The following is a 20,796-nucleotide window of genomic DNA, read 5'->3' as shown; positions in this document are numbered from 1 at the left end:
CTCTGTGGATTTAGTGAATCCTTGTGGTTTTGAGGGTCACTTGTTTTAATTTGGCTCTTTTGCAATTTTAGTCAGGCTTCTATATTTCTTTGCCATTTATTATATCCTCTGTTTGTATTCTAGTTTATCTTTTTGGTTATGCAATATTTAGTTATCGTCTTTTGTGATCCCTTTCTGTGTTCCCAGTCATGCCCCCCTTTCTGTCTGGTCTCTCTGTCTCCTGTTTGCATGGTTGTCTGGTTTCCTCTTTCATTCTGTTACTTCTATCTGGTCACTGTGCTTGTTTATCACCTGTATCAAGTTCATAAGTCTTAGTCTGGGTCTCAGGGTATGTGTTAGTTCCTGTTTTATTTTGATAGTCCTGTGTTTCATGTACTTCGTTCTGAGTTTTAGCTTCTCTGCTTAGTTGATTGACGTGATTTGTTACAGCTGTGTCGTCCCCCCCCCCCCCCCCCCCCCCCCCCAATATATTACCTGGTGTGTATTTATTTTAGAAGTCTCTGCTGTTCTTCCCATGGTAGTGTATTCCATTGCCCTGTTTTTCTCTAAGTTGTTCCTCAGATGCTTTTGGGGGTTTTTTCCTTTGGAATACCAGCACAAAAATGGTAAAAATGGCCTGTATTTGTATAGCGCTTTACTAGTCCCTAAGGACCCCAAAGCGCTTTACACATCCATTCATCATCTTGAGCCACGATCGGCCCACAAAAACTGTGATCTTGTTGAATCGTGCATTAGGATCCACACTACTGAACCATGACAAAATAGAATTGACTAAGGGTACATTTATGTCATACTTTCCTTTACTTTGAATTTAAACGATAACAGCTTATGTGCATTGTTGAATATGTAAGTTAAATATGTAAGTTAAACAATTTGAAATGGGTTTTTTTGGAAAATCTGAACATTTTTTTGTGTATCAGCCAGCCACGACAATAAAACCAGTGAGAGGTGAAAAAGTAGCATTGATTATTTTGTGATAACGACGTGTCTTTAGAGGTGGGATAATGAATAAAGCTTTGTTTGGGTTTTTTCAGTCTAAGATGGCTGCAAGAGGCTCTGGGTTTGCCGTTCAGGTGGGAAACCTTTTTTCCTGGCATTTATGCTGATACATGTTCATGTTGCTCTTCACAAGTCTTGGCAAGTCTATGCCATGCCAGCAAGTTATTTTTGAAGCAGAAAGCTGACCTGCCAAATATTAGGCAGGTGCTTTTAACAAGCAGACTGATTTGTAGGAATCATGAAAAGCAAATTGCGCCTGTACCTTACTTGTCTCCAGATGATGTGTGACAAAATATGACTATAGTAATGTACTGTCAGTTTCTAGTGCTCAGAGTAGAAAAGCAGTATAGAAACATTGTACTTACTGGAACTGCTCCAACATGGAAGCCCATGACACAAAGCTCAGAGTACAGAGGTTTTGTGTTGAGGTTAACGCTAGACGTTTGGGGGTCTGCAGTTAATGAGACAGCAGAGTGTTGGTCACTTTTGCCGGAGTACTCAGAAAACCTTAATCTGCCAATTTATGGGGTCTCGAATTCAATGAGTGACAGTAATTCATACCTGCAGTTATAAATATATTCAGGTATAGTTTGGGAATATTAATTTTGTTGGTATCCACTCAGGTGGTCTTCATTCTGTGGTCATGGTATTTTTCTTCTATGAGTTTGTTATTACTTAATGCCTACAAAGCCGAGGTTACCTGCTGTGCATTACAGCTACATAAAGAGTGATGTGTGTGACTACTGACACCAGTAACTATTCTTCTGCAACCAAAATTTAACTCAGTTTTACATCAGAAAATACTGAAAACAACACTGCACACCTGCATAGTAGGTTTTGGAAACTGCTTTACACATGCACACGCGCGCACACGCACATACAAACAACTTGGTGAGAAACCTTTCAGTCAGCACTAATGGTTCCGTCCTTAAAAAAAAAAGTATTTGTTTTTTGTTGGACGTCTTACGTAACGCAGCTTGCTCTTAATCCCTTGCAGGAGTTACCACAATATTTTCATTGTTCCGTTCTGTAGAAGCACAGCAGATGAGTTATATGTTTTACCAGCAGAACAGATCATAAAATCACTCTGTAAAAGGAATGGGTTCACAAGCAAGAAAAAGTGCAATGAAAAAGTACTCTTCAGTTGTAATTGTCATAATTGTACACAGTATTACCCATCTGGTACATTTCCTCATAATGCCGGTCATATATCATAGCCTTAAAACTCCCTCTGATCTGCCCTCTGCTGTAAAAACAGAAGCAAACACACACTGAGACACACATACACACACACACCGAGACACGCACACAGTTTAAAATGAAAGGATGATAAAATTTAATTCCCTTGGTAGCTGATCTGACAATAAATCATGTCCTTTTAATGAGGAGAGGGATAAATGACAGTGTCAGCAATTAATTAGAAATGCATCTTCAGCCTGTCATGTCTGTGGAGCTGTGTGTGTGTGCGTGCGTGCATGCGTGTGTGTGTGTGTGTGTGTGTGTGTGTGTGTGTGTGTGTGTGTGTGTGTGTGTGTGTGAGAGAGAGAGAGAGAGAGACGGTATGAGTGTGCCTCACAGTATGCACGAATGTACCTTTTGTCACTTCAACACCTGTCATGATTAAACCTGGCAGAAGTTGATACGACCATAAAATGATCTAAATATAAACAGGAGGAGCTGTCTGTCTGTCTGGATGTAACCATGTTACAAGTCATATTTATACATCCAAGCCACACTAATGCGTTGTAATTATTCCATGAGTGCTTCTCATAGTGTCAGTGGCATCACATCAGAGCACATGGATGATGCTGGTCTGTACAGTAATCCTAATCCGGCTCCTAATCCTTTCATGCTACCTCAAATGCTGCTGCTGCTAGTGCTGATAATCATAGTCAAACGTGACCCTTTATCGAATCCCCTGCACCAACAATGCACAACCTAACAAAGTCCTGCATAGCATGGAGTTTATCTTTCTGCCAGCTGTACCTAACAAACGTGAAACACAGATTTAGACATGAGTGGAAACAACCTGTCGTCATATCAGACACCCCTTTTTAAAGTTACCTGAGACAACTTTTTTTGATCAATGCTACGAGTAACAATTACAAGAGAATCATAGCTACAGGTCATCTCTGCTTTTTTTTTTTTCTTCCTTTGTGTGTTTTTTTTTTTTTTTTTTTTTTTTTTTTTTTTTTTTTTACAGATGGCATCATATCAACCAGCTCCTGCTCTACTGAGTCCTTCTCTGCTATTTTCCTGATCTCTTATAAAGAGATAAACTTACAAAGTTTGCTGTTTCAGTGATAGTTGTATATCATATTATATCACTTCAAACAGAGGTGATCCAGTAATGCTGCACTAATGAATTAGACTAACTATTCACTTTAGCTAAAGTTATTAAGTTAGCTAAAGAGTTGGGATGCTGTGTAAGACATAAATAAAGCTAAAATACAAAGGTTTGGACACCGTTTTGCATGTTTCCCTACTGTAGGGGTCTCTGCAAGCATACAGGGCTCTGAGAGGGTCCAAGATGACAACTTTGGAATTCTACTAGAAACAGTTGATCATATTTGTTTGTCAAAGATGAATTCAGGGGAAACTACGCTAAATTAGCATTTTTAGCTAACAGCTACAATAAGCATAAAAGTTACTGTGCGGTATCATTTGTTAACATGACGCTTGTTCTTATACATGTAATACATTTATTACCAACTTGAGAGTTTATCCGCTGGTCATTCGACATGACGAATGACTTCTGAAGTCTTAATTCAGCTCAAGACACTGTAGATTCCCGTCAGTAACACTTTCGGTCCTCTAGTAAAACGTAGTTCTATTAATCTGCGCTCATTACTCTTGAACCGGAACCGGATGTAAGTCCCAAAAAACGGAATTTTGGAACTACGTTTGAAACTGAATGGTGAGAAGTGAATCTGAAATTATTTGAGAGCTAAATTTTTAAAGGATGAAATACAGTTTCAAAGCAAATGAATTCATTTTCAAAAATAAAATTCAATTTCAATTTAGTGATGATCATTTTCAAACCAATAAATTGAATTTCAAATTAGGCTAATTCGTATTCAGTTTTTTAAAAGCACTTATTCAAGTTACAATTCAGATTCAATCCAAGCAATTCAAATTTAACTTTTTCAAATTCAGTTTCTGATGGCACAAATTTCTGCTCATACATATGAGTTTGGCCCCAAGCTAAATGGAATAAAAGTTGATTCCTTTGAGCTAATTCGAGGCCTTAGGTAATTAGGTTTGGCCCTTCAGGGTGTTTCAAGGATTAGGCTTAAATCTAAAGATGGTTCTGCTTTTGCCATCAGGGCCCCTAGACTTTGGTACAGCATACCAAAGGAAATGAAGCTGCATAATCATTGACTTCCTTCAAATCACTTCTTAAAGTACATTTTTATACGCTTTGTGATCTGTTTTTCTTTTTGACTTCTGCTGTGTCCACTTACAAATGATAGTCATATGATATAGTAACAACATAAAAAAAAACAACTTATACAGTTGTTAACCTATAGCCAATTATAATAATGGGTCATTCCATATTAGTTAGTACAACCTACTAAAGGTATGTCATTGAAGTGTTTTAGGCCAAACTGTGACTTTAGGACTATGGAATTTCAAAAGTGTAATTGAAATTCTGCATAAAATTGTGGGAGCTTGAATTTGCTTGAAAATTTGACAGTACAGCCTACACTAGAATTTTTGAAAAGCTGTTGAAATGTGTAGCACAGATCACCATATATGACGTGTACCCAGTACCATAAAATGGTACTTTGAGACCGTTCATCTGATTTGAATATTACAAAGACATTAACCTAGGAAATTGGTGGGGGGGAAAGAGTATCCTGCAAAAACATTGTAATTAAAAAAAATTGCATCTAACAACTTAAATTTCACTTTCATTGATAGATTTGGTGTCTGGTAGTATCAGAACTTATGAAAGTGTTCTGTGTCACTTTCCCAATATGAATATTTGAGTTATTTATATTTTTGTTTACAGGCAATAACAAAAGCCTCCATCTCAGTCGTTGGCCACCCAGCTGGCCTCCTGATTGGCTTCACCTCAGGAAATTGTCCTCCTGACTTACCAGTCTTTCTGTTTGTTTGGACTTGGACTCATTGTTCTGTTTTTTGGTTCTGTTCTACGTTCCATCTGTGGTCTGTCCCCACATTATCCTGTGTGTGTATATTTTGTCTCATCTTTCCCTTGCCCTTTGTCGCATTGTCCCTCTAGGTTGCGTCGCTCTTGCCCTGTTCTCTGTGAGTTCCAGGTTCCCTTGTGTGAACCTAGTTCATAAGTTCCTACTTCCTGCCTTGTCCAGATTATTTTGTAATATGTATTTTGGACTTGGCTAAATTATATATGCACTTGTACTATGGTGACCCTGAGAGGCTAAATGTACTGCAATATACAGGAAGCAAAAACACAACAGAAATAGAAAAAACCCACAAAAGTTAAAGAACCTTCTGCTTCTTATAAGCGTGTCTCAGGGCAATCCTTTGCATTTTTTTGATTTTTGTCACTTCCACACTGGTCCATCACATTATTGTGTCCGTAGAAGCACTTCTGTTGTGTTTTGTGAGCCTTTTTTCTACTTTTGTTGTTTTATTCAGCATCTTTTATGTATTTTGATTTGCTAGTGCGTTCTTAATTTGCAGTCTGTTTGACCTCTCAGATCTACCATAAAGTAACAGTCTTTTGCTGCAGAAATAATAAAACACCACAAGAGATGAAATGCATTTACTATAATTTTATTTCACTATCTTACTGTACATCAAAGCATCAAGATCAACGAAATCAGAGATGGTCAAGCTGTAAGCATTTGGTCAATTGACACTGAATGACCCTGATGACAATACAGTGAGTGCACTGAATTGGTGCTCTATTAATTAAGAGTAAAACTGTGTTATTTTTTTCAGAAAACAGATACAAAGGATCAGTTGAGCTAGTCTAAAAAGCAAGGCAGAGAGTTATTGTCTATGACTTCCTCTTCATGTAACCTCTGTTCGTGTGTCGGTGTGGCAGTGAGTGCTCTCTAAGTGAGCCAGTTACACTTGATTTACACACAGATTTTCTCCTTTTTACCTTGACCTTAAATAAACAAATATTTTCCCACACCTGCAGCAGGGAGCCAGTAATTGAAACCTGTTTTTGTTTTTGTTTTCACCCTTACCGCAGTGGAAGCTGTTCTCATTCCTAAAGTGAAGAGGGATTCAAGGAGCCAGACTGCCAATGCAGCATAATTCTTTGTCCTGCTTTTCACACAGTGGGAGCTATTCTCATACACCACATTATAAAGTTGCTGCTGGCATATTCAGAGTTTCATATAGAGCGGATGTTACCTGTGCATTGTTGTATTTTTGGTGGGATGTGCCATTTTCTGCTTTTTCTTTTCAGCTTTCTTCACAAGCAGCTCGACTGTGTTGTGGTTTTGTGATGTTATAAAGGTCAGCTCTGCACACTTCTCAATAACGCATCATTGTAGGCGATGTTCTTATAACATATGAAAGACTGGAATACAAAATCATGTGTATATATCACCAGCTGATGCGTGTGAATAAAATGCTTAAAGGTTTAACTGTATTGGTTCCTTTACATTAAAATAAAATCCTGTTTTTGTTGATTTTTGCAGGGAAGCTTTCTTTGCCTTTTAGACAAAATTATTTCAAAACATTGTGTCTCTATAAACACTTACAGTTTATTTAATAATACTCGATCTTACTGGTATTGTTTTGTGAAGTTGATAAATACAACTTTTTTCTCCTTCTATTTACTGATGATAGTCATATGAAAACTCAGTATAGGCTGTATAAAAACTCTGTATAAATTCATCAGTCACAACATTAAAGTCAATGACACCTGGAAATAAACATTCAGTTCTTGAAGTGGATCTTCATCTGTATCTGTGCAGCTCTGATTAGAGCAATCAGAACATCTTATTGAGGTTTCAAGTGGTGTTTTTTGTTTGCATGTGGGTAGGGCTGGGCGATATGGCCTAAAATCCATATTGCAATGTAATTTGAAGCATGTGCAGTAACAATATATATTGTGATATATTCAGGGATAGCTCAGTAGGTAAAGTGGTCGCCCCATGATCGGAAGGTCGGCGGTTCGAATCCACTTAACGGCTACCCTGAGGTACCCCTGAGCAAGGTACCGTCCCTACACACTGCTCCCCGGGCGCCTGCTTAGTGGGCTGCCCACTGCTTCACTGAGTGAATGGGTCAAATGCAGAGAAAAACAAGTAATTTCCCCATGGGGATCAATAAAGTATCCATTATTATTATTATTATTATTATTTTCTTCTGTAAACCGTATTTTTCACACCATAAGGCGCACTTAAAATTCTTTGATTTTCTCAAATTATAATTTGGTGCACCTTATGCTAAAAAAAATCTGTCAAATCTTTTAGTACAACTTTGGTACGCTACGAATGGCTGCACCGCTTGATGGGGTTTCGGATCATTATGGCTACCGTAGTCAGGAGCCTCGGGAAGTAATCTGGGTCCAAAACTCCATTTGCTTCAGCTCCCAAAGTCTAACGAACACTGTGGCATCACTGAGAGTTAAAAACTGTCTAAATTCTTTAATCTTTAATAAAATGGTCAGCTTTGCTGCTTTACAAGATGTAACAATTAAGTTTAACATCCAGGCATCCAAAGTTAGCAGGAAGTTAGCTTGCTAGCTTCCACCTAAACATGATATAGCATGTTCTGACTGAGAGATTTCTGAAAAAATTAAAACAGCTAACATTCAACTGCAGGTGCATATGACCGACGTCGCAACAGTCTTCCAAAACAGGCGCAGTTTGATGACACCATCAACATATTTTCACATTTTACGAGGACTGCTGGGTGGAGACCTGAAGTACTGAGATTTGTTAGAGGTTGTTGAAGTGGCTCCTTTTTAGGTCCTAAATTGTCATCAAAGGCTGTTATGAGGCTCTTACTCTCAGACATGCCTGGGTTTGATTGTTGTTGTGCACACTGGGGAACAAAAACGGATGGTATTGCTATAATAATGATATTATTACATAACAATTATGCTGGTATGATTGCAGACAATATGATACTTGTTATAAAGTTGGATGCATTCGAGTATTGGTAAAGATCTCTGCTATAAAAAGGTCTGTCTGTAGTTAAATTTAATAAAAATCGGAATTACATAACCCATTTAATTTTAATCTAATTTATATCCTTTTTCTATTCACCTTTTGGCCATTTTTTTTTTTAGAAACTAAAAAAAGTAGAAATGCAGCATTTAAACTGACAACCTGTTCCTTTATGAAAGGTCATGAGGGAGAGGCGTTAAAGACAAACATTGGTTTTCTCTTTGATTTTTACATCACTCCAGCTCTGGGAGAAAACATGAAAGGCCTCTCTATCTCTGCTAGATCAGTGGATCTGCCCAGGGCCTCGCAACAACTGCCACATTACCCTCCACCACCACCACCGATGCCTCCTGTTTTGCGGCATGTCCTATTTACTTATTTATTTGTCCCTTCTCCACCCACAACTTACTTCTTATCTCAGCCATTAAAATTAATCCTCTTCTAAAAATATCTGCTCAGAGACGATTTAATCGAGGAGGAGATGGTCTTCATAAGTCTGTCTCATTCTGCTTCGCTGATGAGAGCTCTCACATCAACTTATGTAATGGAAAAGCAGCACTACCTGTGTTTGTGAAGCAGAGATCTTAATCACACGCTGCCATAGTTCATTGCCTTCTGAAGTCTGATTGGGGCTGCATGTCTGCATTCATGTTTGCAGTTATGGAAAAGGATTGCCTGGGTTTGTTGACACGGTGTCATGGTCTGGGTGGGCACCTGCAGGTCTCCGACAGTGGCCCCTCCTCCTTTGGGCGGAGTTCGGTTGCTCCTCCCTGGCTGACCACCTGTGAGCAATCATGCCAGCAGTATATCAGACCTGCGCTCTCAACCATTCATCGCCTGAGTATCTGCTATCCCCATGTCAGTCGAGTGGAGCATCATAACTCTGTCAGACGCTGTGTGATGTCTTACTTGTTTTTCTTGTCCTCAGAGGTAGCACCTGGAGTGGAGATCTTGTCTCCCTCACTCCCGCCTTCCTGGACCTGGGCCGCCTGCTGCTAACACGACGTGGCCTGCCGGCCCACCACTCACTTGCCTGCCTCCCCACGCTTCGACCGCTTCCGGGCTTCCGCCCCACCTGTCACCTCCACCTGAAACCAAGTAAGGCAACTCAATTCAACTGTGGAGGATCGTTGATTGTCTGCTGGATCCCACTGACCGTGATCTCCTCTTATTCCAGTGCCCCGGCCCCTGCCTAGTCCTGTTTCTACCTCCCCGCTGCCTCTGCTGTTCAGCCGTCTCCTAGAGGTGTCTAGGTCGCCCTCTTTATTGTAAATAATCCTACGCGCCACGAGTGTGGTGGCGCCGCTTTGCTTTTGCTTTTGTTTGCCTGTGGGCGGAAATAAATCATTTGTTCCCTACCGTCTCGCTTCCGGGTTGGTTTCTGCACCCGTGTCCATCTTTGTTCCCTCGTGCCGCTGGGCCGTGACACACTGAGTTTTGAAGCCGTATGAATATACTAATTCAGCTCTATAGTCCTCCTTAAATAGCAGTGTTGCCTTGACTTCTGTTGAGTTTAGAAAATAGCTAAAAAGCAGTCAAGGAAAGCGTATTATTAGACTACGAGAGCTTAAAAATGATGTTTGTGAAGGAACAGGGTGCAGGTGATGTTTTTGAAAAGTCATATTTGAAGTAAATAAGGAGGGAGTGAATGGCATCAGAATAGATTATAAAAGGAAGCTTTTACTCCTAATTAGTAAGTTGTTTCATAGTGAGCTGCTCTCGCCTCTGTGTGTTAGTTTTATATTACCGCAAAGAGGCAGTGCAATCACGGCGACCTGTGAAGCTGTTCAGGTTGGGTAATAACTGTCCCCCCTGTGTGTGTCTGTGTGTGTGACCTTGCGATTATGCCCCAGTGTGATACTTTGGCCCAGCTGATTACCTGTCAGCAGGTTTTGTGCATCTGACACAAACACACACACAATACCCAGCAACAGACAATACCCACAGGGCAGGTCACCACATTGTTGGAGAAAGCATATTACTGTTTAAAAGCTGCACACACACAGACACACTCACATAAATGGACCCATGCAGGGTCTGGAACATAGATTGTCTATTAAGCAGTGTATTAGAAGAACCCAGGGGTCTGTCATTGAGACAGGTTGTGTGCCATTAGAGCGGGATTTTATGTTGTCAGGTGGCCAGTGATACTGAGCGAGGGCGCACGCACATGTAGACTCACACAGACACACAACATTCATCATTCAATGAACTCTCCAAGAGGGGAGAATTGTGCCAGCAGGAGACATATTTGTAGAAACGAATGCTTCTGAGTGTCCTTTTCCTGCTCCATACCTTGAAAAAAAAATGTGGTTTTGGTCTTTAAAAGACACGCAGTGATCAAACAGTTTTGTGTCTTTGGACGGCATCTTTCTGGGACAGAAACTTGGTTTAAGAGCTCAGTAACCCACACAAACATTAGTCTCTCATGATTGATTCTATTTCTGTCCTCTTTATCTGCAAGTTCATTTCTCAGCATGTGTCCATGTGTGGCTTACTTATCCAATCAGCCGCAGATTTGTGAAGTGATGAGCCTAATATTATTTTTTGTCTGGAGGTTGTTGTTTTTTTGTTTTTTTGTTTTTATAGAATATGAAAAAGTTCAATAGAAAAGTCAGCTACAAATATTAGAAGCTTATAGTGTATGTAACAATTTTACAAACCGTTTAATTAACACCAACAGCGTGAGTGGAATTCTGTGTTAAAATTTTCCTATATGCGGATGCTGTTCTTAAAATCTTCTGCTTAATAACTAAATAACTAACCCCGGACCTCTCCTCCTGCTGGCCACTAGAAAGAATGCAGGTTTTGGGCGCTCATGTCCACTGTTTCTTGTTTTTTCCATCTACTTTTGGCTCCATTGTTTCTCATCTATGAAACCCTGGTGCATAATAAAGTGTAAATTGCTCATCTGTTTATTATTATTATTTTTATTATTATTATAAATAATTCTTGTTGCCATCATAAGGTCTTTGTTTGACAGAAGCTCCCTATTGTTATTTGCGTGTGTATGTTTTAAGTAGTAGGAAGTTGCTGATCCTGTGTTTTTTGGTGTGTTATTCCATTTCATGATGTGAAATACATCTGCATAAACACAATAAGCATGATGCAAAGCACTTGGTAAAAAAAGAAGATAACAGCTTGGCATTATGTTACTTTACTTTATATCACATCATTAAGTTAGTGTGTTAGAAAGGTTAGAAGGCATGAAACACACACTTGCTTAATTGTTTATGTCTCAAGCATGTTTATGTTGTAATGCAGAGTAGGGTGAGAAGTCATGAAGCTGCACATATCAACATTGCAAATGTGTGATATGTGCAGCTTTGAGAAAATAGGCTGGATCACTTCCAGCCTCAGAGATGAATTTCAGAGTAAGACCCTGACCTTTGACCTCCTAGTTAAAGTGCCCTTACAAGAAAGAAAAATGATAAAACTATCACAGATTGATTCGTGCTTATTATTTAAGCCGTTTAAGAATAAAAAACTTAATGTTTATATTTAAAGTCCACTGAAAGATTTTTTTTAATGCTGTGTATGTCAGTTGGATAAACCAACACTTTTTATGACAACACGAAAAATACAGTCATCTGTCTCATGTGATCTTTATTTATTTTTGTTCACAGTGTATATTAGAGAGCATCAGAAAGAAGTTTCACATCAGTGAGATAACAGCAGGAGGTCCTGCTAAACTTGGTGCCCCTGGAGTTGCCTGGAGGACCTTTTAGAAGTCAGGTCCCTCTTTTTTCAGGTTCTTGTAGTCTGTGTTGATGGCCACAAACTGCGGAAGGAAGGAGGAATACATTTAAATCTGTTTTGCTTAAATTAAATTCATCAGTGTCGTCTTTAGGATAGCATTTTACAAAAACAGAGGGGAATATAAAAACCAAAAAAAGCCTAGAACTTCTCACCCTCTAGTATAAACAAACACTACCATGTACTGTGACCTCTGTCTATTTTTTTTCTTATATTTTCATCCCACTGATGCTTTTAGGACAACAGTTTGCTGTAGGGGTTGGCAGATTATTGCCCTGGCCAAATCATTTTTCTTTAAGTTTTGAGGCCGAGTTCCACATAAAGTAAATCAACTTAAAGGCATGGTTCTTTGAGAGGTGGGTATATCACAGCCAATCTGTGCTCTTGAGAAACATGTCTCTCCATTCCACTGTCCAATCAGAGTGCTGTGTAACCAATGAGCACTGCAGGTTACGTCACAGATAATAGAATAGAATAGAATAGAATAGAATTCAACTTTATTGTCATTGCACATGCACAGGTACAGGGCAACGAAATGCAGTTTGCATCCATCCAGAAGTGCTTTAGTGATATAGATATATTACAATATATATTAGCAATAATATAGTTATGTAAGTATATTACAGAAATGGGTCTATTATGTTATAATATACACGGTATGAGGTATGTTGTGAATATTCTATAACTATAAGTATGTACAGGCTGTAGTGAGTACAAGCTATGTACAGGCTATGAACAGGATATAAATATGAAAAACTATACAGAATATGAAATAAATATTCTGTATTTATAAATAAATAACTTCACAGGAATCTGAGATATACAGCTATACAGAAATGGGAACTATGCAAGATAAGCTCTGTGAAGCAGTTCTGGTGAGTGATCAGAAGCGGATATGTTTGTTTTGTTTTTATTTTATTTTTTTTAAATTAAGGGTGTGAAACTCCCTTGACTTTCGTTCATGGGCTACATGCACCCCAACGCTGTCATTGTTGCTTGGATTTTTCTTCTACTTTCGACTGCTTCCTTTAGGGTTTGCTACAGTGAAGCATCTGCCTCCATCTCACAACATCTTTAGCATCCTCCTCTGTCACACCAATCCTCTGCTCTTCATTACATCCATGGATCTTCAATCTTCTCTGTGGTCTTTCTTTTTCTCCTGACTCGAAGCTCCGTCTTCAGTATCCTTTGTCTAATATACCCACCATCACCGCTCCGCATGATCAAACCATCTCAGCCTTGCCTCTGTAATTTTTGTCTCCAAACCACTCATCCTGTCCTTCTGATGTGCTCACACCTAATCTTGTCAAACCTCCCATCTCCAGTTTGGTCTCCTGTCTCTTTGTTAGTTCCTCCATCTCCATCGCCAAACCTTGCCTTTCACTTCTGCTGTCCTTCTGTACCAAATCCCAGCCTTATGCTCTTCTTCACCCACTCCACCCCATCTGCACTCTCTTCTTCACCTCTCATCTGCTGTCCTTTGCTTTGGATGGTTGACCACAGGTATTTAAACTCATGCACCTTCACTACCTCTGCTCCTTGCATTTTCAGTGTTACACCTGTTTCCTTCTCATTCTCACACATATTCTATCTTGCATCTTCTGACTTTAATTCCTCTTGTTTCCAGCGCATACCTTCATGTCTCCAGACTCTCTTCCAGCTGCTCCCTACCCTCACTACAATCATGAGGTCATCTGTAAACATCATAGTTCATGGGAACTCTGACCTGACCTCATCTGTCAACCTGTCCATCACCACTGCAAACAAAAATTAGCTAAGAGCCAGTACCTGATGTAATCCCACCCCCTAATTCCTGATGTGAAGCCATCTGTCACTACCACATATCTCACCACTATCTTTCTTTGCTCATACACATCCTGCACAGCCTTTTTGTCTCTGCATGATCTGGCAAACGTGGCTAATGTAGTATAAGAAAACTATAAAATAGATTTTGCAGCGAGACCTTTTCCTCAGATAAAATAAACAGTTTTGGCAACATAATCCATTCTTAACAACTTCGTCCAGAATAAAAAAGTTTGCAGTTTTTACTGTAAATACCAATAAAATTTTGTGTTGTTCACCGAACACCGAAATGTTCATTCACTGCAAATTGATTTAAATTCCAAATATCAGTTATCATTCTCTGGATTATTAACTGCTACTGGCGTTGGCCCTGATAAAACTAATCGGTCGACCCTTAGTTTGCATATGCCATGGATAATAAATACTGTGCGAGTGCATGTGTGTGTCCTGCACGCTTCTCAGACCTCCAGCCGTGAAATCACTGGCAGTGATTATTTTCTCCACATGTATTTTTCTTGATTGGTCTGCCACTAAAACCCTCACCTCCCCCCTCATCCCTTCTCACTTCACCCTCCTCATTATGATCATTGTTTGGACTTCAGTAGAATTTCGATGCGAGACCTTTGCCTTCCTATCGAAAATTAAACATGCCATGTCCTGACCTTTTGTCTGCAGGGACTTTCATTCCACTAGCGTGCAACGCAGCCTTCAAGCCCCAAGAAAACACTCTTTTTCTCTGAAAAATATCATCCAAATGTTCTTTAGTGGGTCCTGTCAAGTGGCTGTTTTTCTGCTTTATTTTGGGTCAGTTTTGTTTATATTTTCTTTAGTTTGTTTGGAGCTCTGGCCTTGTTCAGAGGTAAGGCAAATTATTACCAACCACTAAAAGCTCCTGGTTCCATCTGCTTTAATTTGTTTTTGAGAGACACTTTGTTTTCCTTTGTTTGAGCAGATGTGAAGAAAGCCAGGAAGCAGCGTCATGTATTTGACATTTTGCCAGAACTGATTTGTCAGAATCTATTTTGGTCATTTTTAAGCTGATGATAAATGTGAGATTTTCAGTGAATGAGTGAAACAATGCCATTCTTGTCTAGATTACTATTCTGGCATGATTGGTGCAAATGTGGTCTTGGTGTGTGATGGGATTATAGTCACCTTGTATTGGTAGGTTGGGTCGAGCTTGCTCCAGGGCTCCGGGTTGTTGTTCTTATCCCAGAGGCTGCAAATGTGCAGAGATTCATGGCATGCAGGATAAAGAGGAGCAGGACAAAGGAGAAAAAAGACAGAACATAAGCATAAAGCAAGGCAGGTAAAGAGAAAAAGACTTAAACAAGGGTAACAGACCACGATGCAACAAATAACAAGGGAAAGAAAGACAGAGCAACAGAAGGACGGAGACAAAAGAAGATAAATATGTGGATGCCGAATGGAGACAGAAGTTGGGGGGAGAAGAGAGAGTGATTATGAGATAAGGTGAACTCATCCCAGTGACTTGGCAGTTCTCCTCTGTTCATTAACCAAAGTCTGGATTTCACAGCATTCCTCTGTGACTGTCCATCCCTCCTCCTCCTCCCCTCCGGCAACACGTCACACCGCCAAAGCACAAACAAAGAGACAGAGAGACCGATGGCAGAGAAAGCATATCTCCCCTCCTCGCTTTCCATTACCACCAACAGTAGTGTCTGCAGCTGGTGATGAGGTCAGGCTTTATGGCTGACCCTCAGAACAAGTGGGTTTGTGTAGCTCAAAGTAGGACACGAGCAGTGAACATTTACTGTATGTGAGCGGTCACCGAGTTCAGTGCGGTTAGTGCAGTTCTAAAACATGACAGTTTAATGCTGCTACCTGATTAAATTGTCTTATTCTTAGTGTTTACGCCTTGTTTTGATACTCGTATTGAAATCAGTGCATACTTACAGTTCTGTGTTTTCAGCACCACTCGGCAAAATATCCTTTTGGTTTTTAAAGTTGGAAATAAACACAAGCCATCCAGCAAATAGGCATTAACCATACAAAGTCGCTGCTTAAGAACTTGCTTTTTAGCAAATGCTCCTTTGTATTCAGCTGAGAGAGTTTGTAGTCTTGATTAAGGTAATTTCAGACAATTTTGTTCAATCACTTCAAGTTCTAAGATACTTTAAACTTGCATGGATAGCATGTTTAAACATGTGTGGCTGGATTTTAATGATGCTGAAGTGAGAACTTCTGTTTTGTTTAATAGGCCATGTTGTGTCATGAACTTTAATTGTCTAAGACTCATGTTAGAAGGAACTGGGCAGTTAGAGTTGAATTTGGGTCTTTTGTGGCTGTGACTAAGTGAAAGAATAAGAACTCTGGTCTTTGAACTTTGTTAATTTAGAGGCTGCATGAGGAGGGGCTCTTTAGGTCTGTTGGCCTACAGGTTTCATAGTTGTTAAAACCAAAGTAATTCCAAGTTTGACCAGCTCTCCAATGGTTGCAAGCTGATGGTGACTAGTTGGAAAAGTCAAAACTCCAACAACACTGGTCGTATGTAGAACAACTGTTTTACTTGACCAACAGATGGCTTGTGTCCTTCATCAGGCTTGAAGATGACTCTGATCCTGGTATTTTAATCCACTATTCCTTCCAGCTGTGGAGTGTTTCCTCTGTGACACAAATTATTTGTTTTATTTGTCTACCCTTCAGACACTGATTTTTGTAATGATCATGTGGGATTTATCAGATTTTGGACTGTGAAAATTAAAAGCATGAAGACATTGTCAATCGTAGTTTGGCTTCAACAAGTAGCTGAGACGGGAGTAAATTTCAGCTACTGAATTGATTGTCATGAAATTTGGAGAAGCATGGGCAAAGATGGTACCTGGTTTTTTTCTTCTACTGTACCATTCTGCTGAGTGACTGTCTTCTGCTCGTCAAATACATTTCATTGCGATGTTGACCCTGTGCTAACTTGCATATGACAAGTAAAACTGAAAACTGAAAAAATGTTGTTTCTGATCTTTTATCACTTTATTTCAAATTGTGATATGGAACATTGGCTTTGGTAGAAGATGGACTCTGACTGTCTGACTATGTCGCAGTAATTTGGACCTAATTTTCAGATCCTTGGTGGTTAAGAACCTCTTTGTTGTTATCGCCACAATTTTTACCAATTTTTGAATACTTAGCTGACTGAATTATTCTCGAACTTTTTAGGGGTCTTACCAAATCCATAATGACTTTAAGAGAGTTCAGCAGCAGAAAGTAGTAGCGAATTAACATTTAAAGAGAAGCAGGGGTTACATTTGGTTCTTTTTACTTTAGAAATTAACACATCTATACAAGTGACATTGGGGTTCAGAGGTGATAGCGTTTTATGTATTCCATCCACTTGCTGACTCCAAATCTTTCTGATTTTATGTTTTAAAATAGAGTATGTCATGTCAGCAGAGACCCAGATCAAAACTGGGACCAGCTATTGAAACCAAACCGTCCAGGCAGTTTGATATCAAGCTTTAATCAGCCAACGTTTCAAAACCTGTAAACTCACACTAGCAATAGCAAAGTGGAAGAATCCTACGGTGTGCAGACAAACAATATGAAAACTTACGTGACATGCGGCCCTCTTGCCAGACGGATCAGGTAGAGAGAGGCCCCTGTGATGCCCAGAGTCATGAAGAAAAATTGAGGGATTAACTGAGGAAAGGACAGTAGAGGAGAGGAGGGTTGCATTAGTCCCAGAGCACAGAGACAGAAGGTGGTAAACAAACACATTCCATCAAGTGGTTGGCTGTGATATGTACCATGAACATACGCCCGTGTGAAATACACACACATATACTGGTAGTTGTTATTCCTGTTTTCCCTCTCCCTGCCCTCCTCCATATGCATGAGACCCAGGCCATGTGTGAGGCAGCTCACTGTCAGCCTGGGTTGAACGGGCAAGGACGCAGTGGAAGAGAGAGCTGCCGCGTCTCTGTGTGCCAGCCTCTCCTCCTATAACGCTATACCTGTCACAGTGAGTGACAGAAACACAAACACACACTGAGGCGGAGGCACACCTAACGCATACACTCACACAAATGTGCACAAAAATGAGCTTACACACCCAGTGGGTGCTCTCAGACGCACAGTCATGAATGTGTTTATGCAGACACATTTATCTGATATCCTGAGAGGTGATGATGATGGGATTTAAACATTTTAAAAAGTACATTAAGGGGAAGGGGGAGGAAATGTGATGTCATCCTAAACACCCAAAGCTTAGGTGTGACAATCCCTTCACCATGGCGCATCTATTTATCAGCACTACATAGGCATAACTTTCCTAATATTACTGTGTGATACTGTGTATACAAGATGGAGAGGGAGAGTCACACCACTGGCGAACAGCTGTTCGCAGCCCACACAGATCTAGTCAAGCTGTAGAGAGATGACAGTTTGATCAGGTTGAACTGAAGGATGTCTCTGCTCAGCTGTATCTCGACATCTGTCTTCTGTCTGATTGCGTTGCCACTTGCCTTGTTGTTGATTAGGAGAAAGTCTGGTGATGATAAAACTTTGATATTTTCTACTTTAAAGCATAGACTATATGATAGATAGACTTGGGAAGTTATTGCAGAAGTTCCTTTAAAAGGGCTTTAGTTAGCAGGATTTGACAGTTCTGGTTTCAAAATGAAGTGCCGTTGTATAAAAGTCTGAGAAAACGAATCCAGTGCTGACTCGATTTGTGATCTCAGTAAAGACTTTCATGGTTTCAGGTACTAGTTTTAAGTTTTAAATCCAAATATCAGTAGAATTGATACCAAAGCCGGCAGCCGGTATCGTATTGATACTTTCTTTCTATCCTGCAAGTCCAGTATGTATCTCACAGAACTGTAAGAAATAAATCTTTTTGAAATGGAAAAACTATACCTATGCACTATGAAAAATGTCACAAAAAATATATTTTGTGTTGACTGTCACGCCTATTTTGTTTACAGCCTATAGAACATTTAAAGAACAGAAGACAGCCACATTAAAATTACAGGTCTCCCAAAAAAAAGTTTGAAAAGCTGAAAGATGTGTTTTGTTGTATCAACTAATTATTGCGGAAAGCAAAATTCACAGTGATTTAGTGGTCATTAAAGTGTGTTCAGCATTTGCAAATTGATGATGATTCCTCTCATAAATCATGACACACTGCTCTCCCCTACATAAGCTGCCTTTATAGTTTAACAGTATTGGTGTCATTCAAAATCAGGAGTGACATCACCGTGGCTACGCTCTCGTTTTCATTCAGAGCATTTTATAGACTTTTGGTCCTCATGTCCATGTGTCAAAATGAAGTTTGAATAGTTTTGCAGCCAGCAGTTAGTTAATACAAATGGTAATCTGCAGATTATTTTCCTGCTTGTGTTATTAATATTTTGTCTTAATTCATGTTAAATATCACCCAGAATCCAAGGTGCCAATTAACCAAATATCATAATAATTAAGAAATTATGCACTAACATGAAACTAGTCGTCTGCATGCGTTATCAATTAAGATTAAATGATTTCTCACCTTTCTTTATTATCCTTGTCAACACGTTGTCAAATGTGTTTCATCTTAATTATCTCCATATTTCTTGTTTGATCATCAATAGCCTGAAACCTAAAGATGCTGATTTGCATTTGTAAGCTAACGAGCTGAAACCAGTGAGTATTTCCAGTTTTGTTTTTTTTAATCACAACTGAGCGTCAGTAGGATTGTAGTCAGTTTTCATCAACTAAAACAGACTTTTTCCTTGTGTATCTAGCACATGTTGTCTTACTCGTGTACTGCACAGTGTGCCCACGCTGCATGTTTTTTGTTTGCTTTTTCTCCAAGTAAGATCTCGATGAACTTGGCATAACCTTGAAAAAAGGTTCACGCTGTGCGCTGCACACACACTGTATCTTACTGCAGATGCCTCGCTTAGATCATCACTGAAGCGGCAGCACATATAAACACAAACAAAGCAGGTCAGCTTTTATCGCTGACACTCAAACAAACACCAAGAAAATAATGAAGACTGTCGTGTGCCGGGAGCTGTCCAATTCCCGGGTGCTGATCTCTTCATGTCGAGCCACGCAGCAGAGGGTTTCACCTTTCACCATCAGCCTGACCGATATAGGAAATGTTTTATGCTCGCTGGGGTTCGATACTGACGCTGCCCTTATTACTTTTCTGGTGCACTGCCAAGCCAACAACGTCAATCCTCAAATTTGGGTCAGCCCAGCACAGCTTTGAAGCAGAAAAAAAGACAGCTTCTGTGTCTTTCTTCTGCTTTCATTTTATTATGTTGGTAAAGCAAATTAAGATGCCAGCGTAATTATACACTGCCACAGTACTTGTTTCAAACAAGTTGATCAGGAAAGGAGTTATAATTGTTGTAACAAAAGAATCCAGACTTTAAGGTCCACTTATTAGTTTTCTGAAGCTTTCTGTAATCTCTGAGCTGTCATTGTGAAATTGAAAGGGACTCAGTTACTAATTAATAACATTAGTATGTCTTGTAGACAGTATTTTACTGCATTTTTAAGACATAAGTTGTAGTTGCAAATTGGTATTCTAGTGCCACGCTTTAAGCTGCACAGTAACATATTGCTCTCAGCGGCGTCGAGGCAGTGTTGCACATTATTCATGCCATTTACACGGTTGGCTTCAAATGTATCTTCTTCTATCATTCTTCACTGTCATGTTTTCAGTTTTGTGTCTCTTTTTCAGTGACTTGCAGTTTAGAAGTGCAACTGTTAGCAAACACCAGTCTAAAATTACAGTCAGCTGTTTAGGCCTTGTTTATAAATCTCTGACTATATAAAAGATAAATGAATGACGGAACCTACCCCTGGATGTTTCTTCGCATGTTGAAACATGGTTTTAATCATCTTTATAAGTCTTCCACAAACAAATCCACCAAAAAAAAAAGACAGTTAAAGGCTGATGAAGATATCCATATAAGAGACTCTCTATCTCTGCAGATTATTACAAAGAGGTGCTTGCTAGCTTAAGTACAGTATGTTGGCCAGTGTGGCGAAACCTGTTGCCAGTCTATCCCGTCTCTCCACCCCCCCACCCGCCCTCGTGTTGGATAAATGAGAGGGTCAGAGGCGAGTGGGAGGAGGGGAGCAGAGCGGGAGAGACAGT

The 20,796-nt window shown here is 39.7% G+C and overlaps 2 protein-coding genes across 11 annotated transcripts in view; one reads left to right on the top strand and one right to left on the bottom strand.

The window, feature by feature from the left end:
• LOC101470492 (serine hydroxymethyltransferase, mitochondrial) overlaps positions 1-20,796 on the top strand; it is a 99,849-nt gene that overhangs the window by 33,052 nt on the left and 46,001 nt on the right. The window contains exons 11-13 of one of the 10 annotated variants that reach the window (XR_013098707.1): positions 1,035-1,073; positions 8,785-8,984; positions 9,055-9,193. The exons of 1 other annotated variant lie outside the window; for it this stretch is intronic. Coding sequence is in view for 7 of the 9 variants with exons in the window: in XM_076884308.1 (XP_076740423.1) it covers positions 9,055-9,322 (268 nt within the window). In the remaining 2 variants the exon portion in view is untranslated. Of the gene's footprint in view, positions 1-1,034; positions 1,074-5,014; positions 7,260-8,784; positions 8,985-9,054; positions 11,502-20,796 lie in introns of those variants that run through there. 8 more of the 10 variants (XR_001342316.2, XM_076884309.1, XM_076884310.1 and 5 more) reach the window with 8 other exon arrangements.
• Positions 11,716-20,704, bottom strand: LOC101470204 (cytochrome c oxidase subunit NDUFA4). Its single transcript, XM_004547678.2, has 4 exons — positions 20,496-20,704; positions 17,257-17,342; positions 14,841-14,904; positions 11,716-11,907 (listed from the first exon to the last, which is right to left on the bottom strand). Exons 1-4 carry the CDS (start codon positions 20,535-20,537, stop codon positions 11,851-11,853), a joined length of 249 nt encoding a protein of 82 aa, XP_004547735.1. The 5' UTR covers positions 20,538-20,704; the 3' UTR covers positions 11,716-11,850.

The sequence above is a fragment of the Maylandia zebra genome, linkage group LG5, assembly GCF_041146795.1.
Source record: "Maylandia zebra isolate NMK-2024a linkage group LG5, Mzebra_GT3a, whole genome shotgun sequence".
In the NCBI taxonomy this organism is placed as follows: domain Eukaryota; kingdom Metazoa; phylum Chordata; class Actinopteri; order Cichliformes; family Cichlidae; genus Maylandia; species Maylandia zebra.
This window is presented reverse-complemented; position numbering and strand designations above follow the sequence as displayed.

Bases quoted from the DNA above. Each gene is read 5' to 3' on its own strand.
- LOC101470204 (XM_004547678.2), bottom strand. From the start codon at position 20,537: ATGATTAAAACCATGTTTCAACATGCGAAGAAACATCCAGGG. The intron at 14,905-17,256 runs GTAAGTTTTCAT...GCACATTTGCAG, and splicing joins GCAAGAGGGCCGCATGTCAC to CCTCTGGGATAAGAACAACA. The intron at 11,908-14,840 runs GTGACTATAATC...TTCCTTCCGCAG, and splicing joins ACCCAACCTACCAATACAAG to TTTGTGGCCATCAACACAGA.